Genomic DNA, 14,405 nt, shown 5'->3' with positions numbered 1-14,405 from the left:
GAGGGCCGGGGACAAAACTCAAGATGAGAGACAGGTCAGACACCTTAATCCCTGATACAGTGTTCCTATTTTATCTACTTCTCCAACACTCCAGGATCAGGTTCTACAATTTTGTATGACAGTGGGGACTAACAACAACTTGTTCCTTCCTCTCCCTAATTAACATAATAAATTCTCCCTTTCTTTTTTCTTTTTTTTTTTTGAGTTGGAGTCTCACTCTGTCGCCCATACTGGAGTGCAGTGGCCGCTCCCGGCCACAGCAGCCTCGACCTGCTGGGCTCCGGCGACCCTTCCGCCTCAGCCTTCCAAGTAGCCGGAATTACAGGTATGCACTATCTCGCCCGGCTGATTTTTTTTGATTTATTGTAGAGATGAGGTCTCGCTGCCCAGGCGGGTCACGAACTGTAATAGTTCTTAAGATGGCCAATGTGGCCAGGCGCAGTGGCTCATGCCTGTAATCCCAGCACTTTGGGAGGAGGAGGCGAGAGGATTGCCTGAGCTCAGGGGTTCGAGATCAGCCCAGGCAACTTGGTGAGAACACGCCTCTACAATAAATAAAAAAAAATTAGTTGGGCATGGTGGCACATGCCTGTAGTTCCAGCTACTTGAAAGGCTGAGGTGGAAGGATCGTCTGAGTCCAGCAGGTGGAGGCTGCGGTGGCCGTGAGTGTGCCACTGCACTCCAGCCTGGGCGACAGAGTAAGACTCCAACTCAAATAAACGAACAAATAAAATCCTCTGATAATTCCAACTGTAGTTGGTTCTAAACTCTGCAAGGCCCTACCTCATCTAGTGCATCCAATCTCGCTACCAGGAATGTTCCCTTTTGGCAAGTCTCCCAAGCTGCAGCTAGGCTGGTCTCCTATCGTTTAAATATGCCAGATTTCTTGTTTATCCCGCATGGGGTTCACAATTCTTTTGAATCTGTGGTTGGATACCTTTAGTCAGTTCTGGAACAGTCTGAGCCACACTCTCTTCTCTCCTTCTGGGCTCCAATTACTCCTATGTTAGACCTTTAAACTGTGTCCTACATATCGTACACTCTTGTCTGTATATTCCATCCTTTTCTCTCTGACTTAGCCTGAGTATTTTCTCCTGTCTTATTTTCCAATTAACCAATGCTCTCTTCCATTATAGGAAACCTGCTATTAAATCAAGGTTTCTTTCATTTACTGTATTTAGCTTTAAATTTTAGTCAATGTCTTTTTGGCTCTAGAATTTAATTTGCTGCTTTTTTTTAATTTACAGTTTTTAGTTCTCTGATGAAATTCCCCATCTTGCTCATGAATTAGTTATTGTAAAAGTTTGTCTTTGATCTTTCTAAAATCTGTATCTTCTATAGGTCTGTTTTTTCTTGCTCTATCGCCCAGGCTGGAGTACAGCGGTGCCATCACAGCTTACTCCAATTCCTGGGCTCAAGTCATCCTCCTGTCTCAGGCTCCCAAGTAACTAGGATTACAAGCATGCATCACCACGCCAGACTAATTTTTTGTAGAGACAGGGATCTCACTACATTGCCCAGGCTAGTCTCCTGGCTTCAAGCAATCCTCCTACCTCAACCTCCCAAAGTGTTGAGATTACAGGTGTGAGCCAGAGTGCCCAGCCCTATGGATCTGTTTGTAATCATTGATTTTTCCTTTTGATTTTTGTTGTGTGTTTGTGTGTGTATGTGTGTGTTTTGTGTGACAGGCTGGATTGCAGTGGTGTGATCTTGGCTCACCACAGCCTCGAACCCCTGGGCTGAGGTGATCTTTCTGCTTCAGCTTCCCAAGTAGCTGGGACTACAGGCATGTGCCACTGTGCCCAACTAATTTCCTTTTGAATTTTGCTCATGTAGTCACGTCTCTTCATATGCTTGATAATGTGTATAAAAAGTTGAAACGATGTGAGGTTCAGAATGATGTCATGTCAGAGAAGACATACATTTGCCTCAAACAATAAGACAGGAATAGATCATCTTCATTCAAGAAGGGAGTGAGCTGACTGGAGGCTAGGTTTCAGTCTTTGTAAGGGCTGGTCTCCAGGCATTATAGGCTTCCTCTCAGGTTGAAACTCTCAGGGAGTCCCGGCTGAAAGCCTGAGGTGTTTACCAAGGACCTTCCTCCTTGGTGGGCTCTAGACTCTAGTTTTGTCCCTTAGACCTGTAAGATGCTACAGTCTCAGCTCAGCTTCTCATCTCTCAGCCATTCTTTTCCTGCTCAGCTTTTTCATCACCGCGTGCACATCAGCAAATGCTTTGAGGGTCAACACAACACCAAATGTCAGGCGTATCTCTTTATGCTTCCCTTCTCTACGGATCTGAAGCCTCTCAAGTCCCCAAGACCTTGGTAGCTTCTGATGCCTTCAACAGCTGTTTCTGATATTTTGTCTAGCTTTTCTGGTTGTTCTCAGAGGGAGGGGTGGTCTTCAACAAGTTAGTCTGCTAATTTCAGAAGCCGAATCCCCATTTAGGGCCCGTTATGGGCAAATTGTATTTCCCCCTGACTCCCCCACAAAAAAAAAAAAAAAAGAGTTTACCTTAAGTACCTAAGGGCATTACTTGATTTGGAAATAGATCTTTACATAGGTATCGAGGTAAAATGAGATCCTAATCCCATATGGCTGGTATGTGACTGGTATCCTTATAAAAATGAAAAATTTAGACAGAGAGACAGACATACACAGAGAGAAACAATGAGAAGGAGACACGAAGGGAGAAGAAGACATGTGAGTGAAGAAATGGATCTGCATGTCACGGGATGCCTGAGGCTACTAGAAGCCAAAAGAGAGGTCTGAAACAGTTTCTTCCCCAGCACCTCCAGAGGGGGCATGGCCCTGCTGACAACTGGATTTTGGTCTTCTGGCCTCCAGAACTGAGAACATAAACTTGCATTGCTTCAAGCTGCCCAGAGTGTGGTATTGTGTTATAGCAGCGGTGGGAAATCAGTATAGAGTCTCTCTGGTTTCAGGGCCTTCTCTTTTGGAATGATCTTTCCCTGGATCTTTACATGGGTATCAAATGTGACCTTCCAGAGAAGTCTTCCTGGCCACCTGCCCCAGTTTTCTAAAAGAATCTTTCCCCACACTGTTCTCTGCATCACCTCTGCGATTTAAAAACACTACCTCAGATAATCTTATTTGGACATGCTTGCTGTCTGTCCTTCCTATTGCTAGCTTTCTCCCCAACCCCCCTAACTCCAACCAGAAAGGAAAGTCCTTAGGGGGGCAGGCACTCCTTCCAGGTCACCACTGTCCTCCCTGGGCACAGGATAGCACTTGGAACAGTTAGGCACTCACATGTGTGACTGATTACTGGGGAATGACTGCTTCCCTGTGTCCTAGGTAACAGAGAACTTTGTTTAAAAAAAAAAAAAAAGGTAGCCGGGCTCAGTGGCTCAGCCTGTAATCCCGCGCCTTTGGGAGGCTGAAGTGAGTGGATTGCCTGAGCCCGCGAGTTCAAGACCCGCCTGGGCAACTTGGCGAGACCTCATCTCTACAATAAATCAAAAATTAGCCAGGCATGGTAGCACATGCCTGTAGTTCCAGTTACTTGGAAGGCTGAGGCGGAAGGATCACCGGAGCCCAGCAGGTTGAGGCTGCGGTGGCCGGGAGCAGCCACTGCACTTCAGTCTGGGTGACAGAGTGAGACTCCAACTCAAAAAAAAAAAAAAAAAGGTATCTTGTTTGTAGTTTTAATTTGTAGAAGTGGGATTGAGTCTATCTCTATAATTTTAAAAGCTCTTGTAGAAGTGGGATTGAGTCTATAATTTTAAAAGCTATTTCTACTTTATTTTTTAGTGCAATGTGTATTCTGTCCCTTGCCAATGTTTCTATCTTTTTATTCTATTTTAAATTTTGTATTTTAAATATGTGGGGTACAATTTAGGGTTAGCTATACAAATGTGCATTATGCAGGTACCCTTGTTGATGAGGTGTGCCCCACCCCCGGAGGTTTCCCACTACTGCCAATCCCTTTCTTATAGTTTTTTTTTTTTTTTTTTTGAGTTGGAGTCTCACTCAGTCGCCCAGACTGAAGTGCAGTGGCCGCTCCCGGCCACCGCAGCCTCGCCTGCTGGGCTCCGGCCATCTTTCTGCCTCAGCCTTCCAAGTAGCTGGAATTACAGGCATATGCTACCATGCCTGGCTGATTTTTTGATTTATTGTAGAGATGAGGTCTTGCTGCCCAGGCGGGTCTCGAACCTGCGGCTCAGGCAATCCACTCACCTCAGCCTCCCAAAGGCGCGGGATTATAGGCTGAGCCACCGAGCCCGGCTCTGGCTCCCTTCTTATAGTATTACAATAGTTGTTCAAAGTCCACTTATGAGTGAGAATATGTGATACTCAGCTCTTTGTTTCTGTGATAGCTCGGTCAGCATTATAGACTCTAAGTCCATCCAAGTTGCTGTGAAGTTCATAATGTTGTCCTTCTTTATGGCTGTGTAATATTCCACCGTGTATATGCACCACTTTAAAAAAATTATTATTATAAAGATGTGAGATACAATTCAGGGTTAAGTATACAAACGTTGATTATGCAGATACCCTTCTTGATGAGGTGTGCCCCTCCCTCCCCTAGCAGTTTCCCTCAACTATCAATCCTACCCTCCCTCCCCTGACAGTTTCCCACCACTGCCAATCCCTTTCTTATAGTATTATAATTGTTCAAGGTCCGCTTATGAGTGAGAACATATGGTACTCTATTCTTTGTTTCTGTGATAGATCACTGAGTATGATCGACTCTAAATCTATCCAAGTTGCTGCGAAGTCTGTATGTTTGTCTTTCTTTATGGCTGCATAATATTCCATTGTGTATATATACCACATTTTTAAAATTCGGTCCTTTTTTTGATGGGCAGCACACTTGGTTCCATGTTTTTGCTATTGTAAATAATGCTGCAATAAACATGTGCGCCGACTTTTCTAAAGGGTTACTGATCTTTCCTAAATTGATTTTTTTTGAACATGCTCTTTCTATACTAAGGAAATTACTCCTTTTGATATGGTTTGCACATATTTCCCCCTAATTTACAACTTTGCTTATGGTATATTTTATAATGCAGAAAATGTTGATATAGTTGAATTACTAATTTTTCTTTTATATAACACTTAGAGGGACAAGGTAGAGTAAGCTCAGTGAATACCTCCATCTAGCCAAGCATGGTAGAGACTGTCAGAGGCTTATCAATATTCATTCAATATCCATTCTCCTCTTCAGAACCTACTGGTCACCCAATTGCAGACCACAGGCACAACCTTTCTTGATGTTTGTGTGGCCACGTGGCTAAGTTCTAACTAGTGGTACATGAGCAAAAGTCACACGCACCACTTTTGAGTCTTTTTACCCTAGAAAGGAATGCATTTGTTCTCATGTGGCTTTTTGTCCCTTCTCACTGGTTGAGAGAAAAGACTGGAGCAGCTTCCATGGACGGACAACAACCGATGATGATGGCAGAGCTGCTCTGGGTCCCTCAGCTGCTACCCAGGAGAGACATACACTTCCATCTTGGTTAAGCCATTGTCTCCGTGGGTCTCTGTCTCAACAGTTTGTCATATATGCCCTAATGAATACACCAAAACCTCATCATCTGAGGAACAGGTTTATTTCAGATGAACAAGTCCTACTTTGAGTAGACTTTTAAAAATTTGATCCGCAGTTTAATTTGCAGTTATACTTTATTTTATTATTTTATTTTTCTTAAAATTCAAGGAGTGACAAGTCATCTTTCGAAAAGCATGATGAGAACTCCATTTAGAAAAGGTTTCATGGAGGAGTAGCAGCAGTCAAGGTAGAAAGAGAAGAAGGCAGGGTGATTTACTTATATGTCAGTTAATCCCTACAACTCCATGACGAAGCCAGTAATATACCCTTATTTGAATGAAAAGACAGATTCAAAAAAGTCAGAATTGCCTAAGGTCTCCCAGTTAATGGGTAGCATCTCTGGGACTCAAGCCCAGGTCTGTATGACACCATATACCATTTCACTGTACCATACGTCCTTTTTAAAAAAATTTTTAGGGCAGGCTTGGTGGGTAAGCCTGTAATCCCAACATTTTGGGAGGCCGAGGTGCGTGGATTGCCTAAGCCCGTGGGTTCAAGACCAGGCTGGGTAACTTGGCAAGACCTCATCTCTATAGTAAATCGAAAAATTAGCCAGGCATGGTGGTGCATGCCTGTAGTTCCAACAACTTGGAAGGCTGATGTGGAAGGATCACCTGAGCCCAGCAAGTGGAGAGTGTGGTAGCCATGAACGTGACACTGCACTCCAGCCTAGGTGACAGAGTGAGAACCTGACTTAAAAAAAAAAGCATATGAGGTGCAAAACATATACACCCTTATCTATATATTAAGCTGAACCATATAAAATTGCCATTTTTGTAGACTATTGGCAAGATGCTTCAACCCAATACCTGGAAAGGAAATATACAGAAAAGAAAACATGGACCTAGAATCAGAAAACTCTATGTTTACGTCCCTACTTTGCCATTTATTAAGCTGTGTAAATCTGGGCAAGTAACTTAACCTCTCTGTGCCTTGGTTTTCCTGAAAACGAAGAAAATGACACCTAATGTCAGGGTTGTTATTAGACATACTATATATAAAGTTCCCAGAACAATGCCTAACAAAAACCAGGAATTTAATGAATGGTGGATACAGACAGAGAAAGTTCTCAGATGAAACCAGATAAGGTTAATACTTATACGTATATAGTGGCAGAGAGATGAAGGTTCTTGAATAATATTTTAATTTGTAGCTTCAGTTTCTTCATCTTATCTGCCATGGTGATGTTTTTGTTTGTTTATTTTTTGAGTTGGAGTCTCACTCTGTCGCCCAGACTGAAGTGCAGTGGCATGCTCCCGGCCACCACAGCCTCGACCTGCTGGGCTTTGGCGATCCTTCCGCCTCGGCCTTCCAAGTAGCTGGAACTACAGGCACACACTACCATGCCTGGTTAATTTTTTTTTAACGTACTGTAGAGATGAGGTCTCACCAAGTTGCCCAGGCGGGTCTCGAACCCGCGGGCTCAGGGAATCCACTCACCTCAGCCTCCCAAAGCGTGGGATTACAGGCTGAGCCACCGAGCCTGGCCATGGTGATGTTAATTACTGCTGCAAGTGGGAAATGAAATTGCATACATTCTGACAGTTCTAATGACCAAGGGAAAGCAGAGCTAAATAAAGTCAGTAAGCAATTAAATTTCAAAAAAAAGCAAGTCAGTGACTTTGGGACTAATTCTGGTTTCCGGGAGCAGAGAGGTGATAGGCTATTTTTGTACCTTCCTCACAGACACTCTGTAGATGCAAGGATCCAGGACGCCGGTGGCCGCACTTGCACTCATCTTGCACATAAACGAGAACTTCTTTCTCCAGTGCACACAGTTTGCTTGTACCACCTCCCTGGAGGAAAGAAAGGAGTCGATTAATTAACGATTATCAATGACATGTTGTTAGCACACTCACACCTTCATGCAAGTCTTCGAGGGGGTGCCCCCCCAAAAGCCGGATTTATTTATAAAAAATTGTGTATTTGGCAACCCCCTCAGGTTCCCTCCCGCTGGGGGAGCTTTTCTGTCCTCGTAATAAATCTTGCTTTCTCTCACACACAAAAAATTGTATATTTATTCTTAATGTTTAAACTTCCGTTATCCTCCATATTCTCTCCGTTGGATGCAATACACCTATCGAGGTGCTCGTTCCATTGTTCAAAACAGTTTTTGAACTTGTCAATTTTGATGCCTTTTCGTGCTTCTGCCGTTTTTTGTTTCACCTCTTCCACATTGGCAAAACGTTTCTCTTTGAGGGTTTTTTTCATCAGGGAAACAAAAAAAAAAGTTACTGGGAACGAGATCGGGTAAGAAGGGAGGTTAGGGCACGGGGGTCATGCCGTTTTTAGCCCAAAACTGCGGAACACTCAGCACAGTGTGGGCAGGGGCATTGTCATGGTGGAAGAAACAGTCACCTGTTTGCCACAACTTGGGCCATTTCTTCCACAAATTGTGATGTAGTCTTCTCAAAATTTCCAGATAAAAACTTTGGCTGACCATTTGATCTGGAGAAACAAATTCCAAGTGTATTACAAGGGGCTTGCCCTCCAAAAAATAATTCTGGGTTTTGTTGTGCTGTCCCCTGCCCCATAATGCCAGAGTGATATATTAAAAGCCAGCATTTGTCAACAGTGTAACAGAAGAAAACAAATTCCTAACAATGTGATCTTAAAATCTTTGAGTCCTTGGAAGATTTTGATAATCCACAGGAAACTAAAAAAAAAAAAAAAAAAGTGAACTTACTTACCAGTTCAATTTATTTATTTATTTATTTATTTGAGTTGGAGTCTCACTCTGTCGCCCAGACTGGAGTGCAGTGGCCACTCCCGGCCACCGCAGCCTCGACCTGCTGGGCTCCGGCGATCCTTCCACCTCAGCCTTCCGAGTAGCTGGAATTACAGGCGTGCGCTACCACACCCGGCTGATTTTTTGATTTTATTGTGGAGACGAGGTCTCGCCTGCCCAGGCAGGTCTCGAACCCGTGGGCTCAGGCAATCCACTCACCTCAGCCTCACCAGTTCAATTTAAATTGAGCCTTCACCATTCATTCAGCCCACAATGCACATTTACTTTATTTTTTATTTTTTTGAGCCTGAGTCTCACTCTGTTGCCCAAGCTGGAGTGTAATGGCACGATCATAGCTCACTGCAGCCTCTAACTCACTCTTGGGCGATCCTCCTGAGTCAGCCTCCTGAGTAGCTGGTATAACAGGTGCGTGCTACCAAAGCTAATTTTCTTATATTTTGTAGCAACAATGTCTCACTATGTTGCCCAGGCTAGTCTCGAACTTCTACGCTCAAGCAATCCTCCCACCTTGGCCTCCCAAAGTGCTGGGATTACAGGCATACACCGGCGCATCCAGTCCACATTTACTATATGTTGGGCATGTAGCAGATGTTTAAAATACAAAGATGAGGTCACAGTCCCTAACCTTGTGGAGTTTATGTTTACAGTTAATGCAAGGGACATGAGTATAAACAAATACTTATTCTAAGATGAGTTATTGCCAGAGTTTGACGCCAGCATAAGAGCAACAGGACCAGCTACCATTCACCACATACTTGTTATCGCCTGAAAACCCTAAGAGGGGACCGGCATTCTCCTTACTTTATAGGTAAGGACAACCAAGCACCAGGAGAAAAGTGAATTCAAGGTCATTAAGGGAGCAAGTGGCAGAAGTGGCATTCAAACCAAGCCCATCTAACTCGACAGCCCACTTGTCCACAAAGGAAAATCTGGATTTTTCCAACAGTTTTGCTCTTTGAAGTGTTCAGGTCTCTTTGTACATGCTGTGCTCTTTCTACTGTTCTGAGTCAGTACAGAAGGCTCAGTTTTAGAAAGGAAGAATAATTATTCCTCTAACATAGGAAGAAAAGAAAGATAATGGGTGAAAGAAAATAAAATAAAAGAGAAAACTAGGCTGGGCACAGTGGCTCAGGCTTGTGATTTCAGCACTTTTGGAGGTGGAGGCAAAAGGACTGCCTGAACCCAGAGGTCCGAGACCAGCCTGGGCAATTTGGCAAGACCTCGTCTCTACAATAAACTAAATTCATTTTTTAAAGTAAAGGCATTATCTCACAAGGACAAAAAGAACCAGAGACAGACAAAAATAAGTGGCCAGGGACAGAGCGATACATGATTTAGCATATTCAAGAAATCTGAACCTTAACACCAGTAATGGAAAAAGTCAAGAGCAGGAATCTTATATTGGTCTTGGAGTAGAATGATGGAACAGCAGAAGGCAGGACTGACTGCAAATGGATTCTGTCTCCAACTCCTGCAAAGTGAAGCAGAAGCATCTCTGAATTGCCTGACTGAGGGTAGCTATCAGAAAGAGCACAGTGGCATGTGGTAGGGATCACGAAAGAGAGCGCTGAGACTTCTGGTCTTGTCCCCTAACCTAGCTCCTCCAAGGCTGGAACAAAGCATCTCTTCTTCAAACATGTAGGAAGAATATTCCTTGGGGCACCCAACCAGCTCAGAAAGAAGACTGAAGGAGACGAATGTTGAGCGCTCCCAATGGAACGCCTGTCCGGCTCAATCTCCAGTAACAATTAGAGATGATGAGCCCCATCCACAAGCACAAAGCGTCCATTTGACCTTCAGTGCCTCACAGTTGCACATGAGCAGGTGTGCAATGAAAGTTTCTTGATATGGAAGATGGAGACCAAGACAGATAGAAAGAAAGCGAAGTAAACAAAACAGAGCCTATGCTGGAAGAAGGAAAGCAATTCTGAGAGAGATAAAAAGAGAAACTGCATCTTCCATACAGGAATAGGATGCTATATTAAAAAAAGAGCATGCAGCGAACTAAAAACTGCTCATGGAAATCCAAACCACGGGGCTGGATATTTTGTTTGCCATTGCAGATCCACTCTGTTCTTCTCTGGCCCAGGCTGCTCTCAGGAACTGTGTCATCCAGATTCCCTTGCCCTCTACCTCTGATCGTGCTAAGAGGTCAAACAACACAAGGATGGAGGGCAGGAGGAGACAGAAGTCCATGTGTTTCCTCTCCTGGTTCCTTTCCTGTCAGGTAATATGAGAAATAAGTCAGTGGCTGGGAACTGTGGTTTTCCCAATAGGCCTTGTGGTACTTAGACTCTAGGCTATGTGCATTTATGACTTTGTTAAAATAAAAACCAAATTAACAAATTCAAAAACATTGTCAACATGGGAACAGAAGTATAAATAATACAAGCCATTTTTTCTACTTGCTTCTATTAAAAAAAGAACTTTCTTTATTATCTAGTACATGAAAATTGGGTGGTACCTTAAAATGCGATTACGCCAATTATTTCAGGAATTAGGTCATAAATACCCCTCTTCAATGTATCACACTTACCGCAAAGCCTTAAAACCTTGTCAAAAATTTTTTTTAAGAGACAGTTGAGGGCCAGTTGGAAGCCCAAACTTCACCTGCATGAAGCCTACTTATATAACTAACCCTCGTTTGTACCCCATATCGTTATAATAAAATTTGGGGGGAAAAAAAAAAGATACAGGGTCTCACTCTGTTGCCCAGACTGGAGTGCAGTGGCACGACTGTGACTTTTCAAGGAACTGTGATTCCTTGGCACTACTAATTACAGAATCATATCTTAGATTTTTATCTAGTTTAAAATGCCTTTGTAATGTAGCAGCTTTCACCTGCCAGGGAGTACATGTTATGATGTGGATGGACAGAGGGCAGCTTAGGCCTGAGTAACAAAAGTTTAAAAATCAATTTTGAGCCAGGCATGGTGGCTCACTCCTTTAATCCCAGTACTCTGGGAGGCAGAGGTGAGAGGATTGGCTGAGCACAGGCGTTCGAGACCAGCCTGGGAAACTTGGCAATCTCGTCTCTACAATAAATCAACAAAAATTAGCCAGGCGTGCTGGTGCGCACCTGTAGTCCCAGCTACCTAGGAGACTGTGGTGGAAGGGTTGCCTGAGTCCTGGAGATCGAGGCTGTGTTGAGCCATGATCATGCCACTGTTCTCCAGCCTGGGTGACAGAGTGATGCCGCAACTCAGGAAGAAAAAAAGAAATTAAATGAATTGTGTATGTGGGTGTTTCTCTTAAAAAACAAACAAGCAGGAAAGAAGTATTTGCAGAAATATTTACCGAGTTTAGAGAATGGAGGAAGCCGACATTAAGTCTGGGGGGCTCGGGAAACATCGAGACATTAGGACACTTCAGCACAGGACTATACATATGGGCGGAGAACTGGAATCACATTGTATATCATATTATTGACGATGAATAGAGGATAAAGAATAGGCATTCATAAAGGACATGTCTTTAAATCTCTGTTTTTTGGTTGCTATGTTGCCTAGAATGGTCTTGAACTCCTGGGCTTAAGCAATCCTCCCTACAAGGTCTCTCTCCCAAAGTGCTGGGCTTACAGGCATGAGCCACCACACCCAGTCCATGTCTTTAAATCTTAAAGGGAAAATGACATCCCCATAACCCCATGTCCCCATCTACTTAGCTACTACTCTCTTTGCCTTCAAATTCAAGCTCCTTGAGGATGACGATACTAACGTCAATGACAGACTTTACTGAGTGTTTATCATTTACCAGGCATTGCTGTCGATATAGTTCATGTAATAACACACTTTTTTTTTGAGTCAGAGTCTCACTCTGTCGCCCAGGCTGGAGTGCAGTGGCACACTCACCACCACTGCAGCCTTGACCTGCTGGGCTCAGGTGATCCTTCCTCCTCAGTTTTCCAAAGAGCTGGAACTATAGGCGTCCACCACCACGCCCAGCTGATTTTCTGATTTATTTTAGAAACAAGGTCTTGCCATGTTGCTCAGGCTGATCTCGAACCCCTGAGCTCAGGTAATCCTCTTGCCTCCACCTCCCAAAGTGCTGGGATTATAGGCATAAATTACCACGCCCGGCTGGTATTAACCCACCTAACCTTCAAAATAACTCTATGAGGAGGGTTCTATTAGGTCCATGTTAGAGATTAACGAGCTAAGTTACAGGGAAATTAAGTGACTTGTCAAAGGTCACTCAGCTACAAAGGGTTAGAAGTGGAATTTGAAGAGCCATCTGTAGTGTAGACATTTTCCATTTCTTCACCTCCCAGTAACTTTTCAGTCCTCTCAATCAGGATTCTACACTCATCACTCCATTGACATTGCTCACCAGGGAGAAACAAACTGTGCCAGATCCAAGGGGCTTCTTTTTTGTTCTCATACTTGACTCTTCTACATTCTAAAATATTCTTGCCAGGTTTGATGGCTCACGCCTGTAATCCCAGCACTTTGGGAGGCCGAAGTGACAGGATCACTTCAGTCTAGGAGTTTACATATATACATTATATGTAATGTATATATTCTTGTTCCTTTCTATTTCTGTGACTGTTTCTTTGCAGTTTCGTGTTCTTTTGTCTCCTTAAAATGTTGATGTCTACCAAGCTTCTATCCTTGGCTTTCTTTTCTTTTTACTCTGGCGGCCTTAATTTTGTGGTTTGTATACTGAGAACTCAGAAATCTAAGTCTTCTTTCACCCTCAGATGTATATATCCACCTGTAATTGGCAATACCACTGGTACTCCCAGTCTCTCAGGGAGGCTTCGGGCCTCTGACATTTGTCCATCATGGAACTCACCAGCAGGCTAGCTACCCACCAGCCTCACTAGTTAAACTGGTCAAAAGGTTTGTGTAGCAGCCTATGTGGCAGAAACTGCCAGTGGTTTATTGAATACCCAGTCTCTTTCCCTCCTTAGCAACAGCACCCTGATTATTTTCAGACTGGTCATGCGTCCAGTTCAAAAACTGCATTTTCCTATTCTGCCTTGGCAGCTAGGGGTAGGCATGGGATTGAGTCCAAGTTAGTAAGATACTAATAGAGGTTACTGGTATAACTTCTGCAAAGGCACAGTAAGAGAAGGGTCACTGAGATACATCCTTTTACCCTTTCTTCCTTCCTCTGCCTGGAAAATTAGAGTGTCAACAGTCATCCTGGGCCGTGCACGAACTATCTTCAGGAAAAGCTGAGTGCACGGAGGCAGAAGGAAGATGGGTTCTTAATAAACATGGAGCCCTGGACTGTCTCCCCCCAGAATTCTTAAATATTATTGATGATGTTTATTTTGGATTTTGTTATATGCAGCTGATCTAAATCCTAACTGACAGAGCCTTGGTCTGATCATTCCCAAATAAAGCAATCGGTAGAATAAAGAAATCCAATAAATTTTTTAAACATGTAGGCTGAAAAATTGCTAACTATGCCCTTTCTTAATAGGAACTCAAAAATAGAGATGCTAATTCAGATGTCACCTACCTTGCAGTAGGTGCTCAAGGAATCGCAGGGTCGGTGTCCCTCACTTAAGGTTCCTGCCTTGGATGGAACCCATTGGGTCTTTTTTTCATGGCCTATAAGAGCCCAACCCGATGAAGCCCCAAGTAAGCTCAGACCGGGGGAGGGGCTGCCCACACACTTATCAACAAGGGTCCTAGCATAATGAACATCTGTATACCTAACCCTGAATTGCACCCCACATCTTTAAAATTAAAAATTAAAAAATAAAAAGGCCGGGTGTGGTGGCTCGCACCTGTAATCCCAGCACTTTGAAAAGCCAAGGTGAGAGGATTGTCTGAGCCCATGGGTTCGAGACCAGCCTGGGCAACTTGGCAAGACCTCATCTCTACAATAAATAAGAAAAATTAGCCAAGCGAGATGGTGCATGCCTATACTCCCAGCTACTTGGAAGGCTGAGGCAGAAGGATCACCTGAGCCCTGCAGGTCAAGGCTGCAGTGGCCATGAGCGTGCCACTGCACTCCAGACTGGCTGACAGAGTGGGACTCTAACTCAAAAAAAAAAAAAAGCTCAGGTCCACTTCCTGGGAATGAAGACGCCATCCACACACAAGAATTCTGCCTCCCAGGGAGC

At 43.8% G+C, this 14,405-nt stretch overlaps 1 protein-coding gene across 1 annotated transcript in view; it reads right to left on the bottom strand.

The window, feature by feature from the left end:
- Positions 1-14,405, bottom strand: part of FAM102B (family with sequence similarity 102 member B) — a 74,764-nt gene that overhangs the window by 35,214 nt on the left and 25,145 nt on the right. The window contains exon 2 of the mRNA XM_008069654.2: positions 7,253-7,373. Within this exon, the coding sequence (XP_008067845.1) occupies positions 7,253-7,373 (121 nt within the window). The remainder of the gene's footprint in view (positions 1-7,252; positions 7,374-14,405) is intronic.

The sequence above is a fragment of the Carlito syrichta genome, unplaced genomic scaffold (assembly GCF_000164805.1).
Source record: "Carlito syrichta isolate Samal-C Ts95f unplaced genomic scaffold, Tarsius_syrichta-2.0.1 Scaffold312159, whole genome shotgun sequence".
Lineage (NCBI taxonomy): Eukaryota > Metazoa > Chordata > Mammalia > Primates > Tarsiidae > Carlito > Carlito syrichta.
The sequence above is the reverse complement of the archived record's forward strand: the minus strand, read 5'-3'. Positions and strand labels throughout refer to the sequence as shown.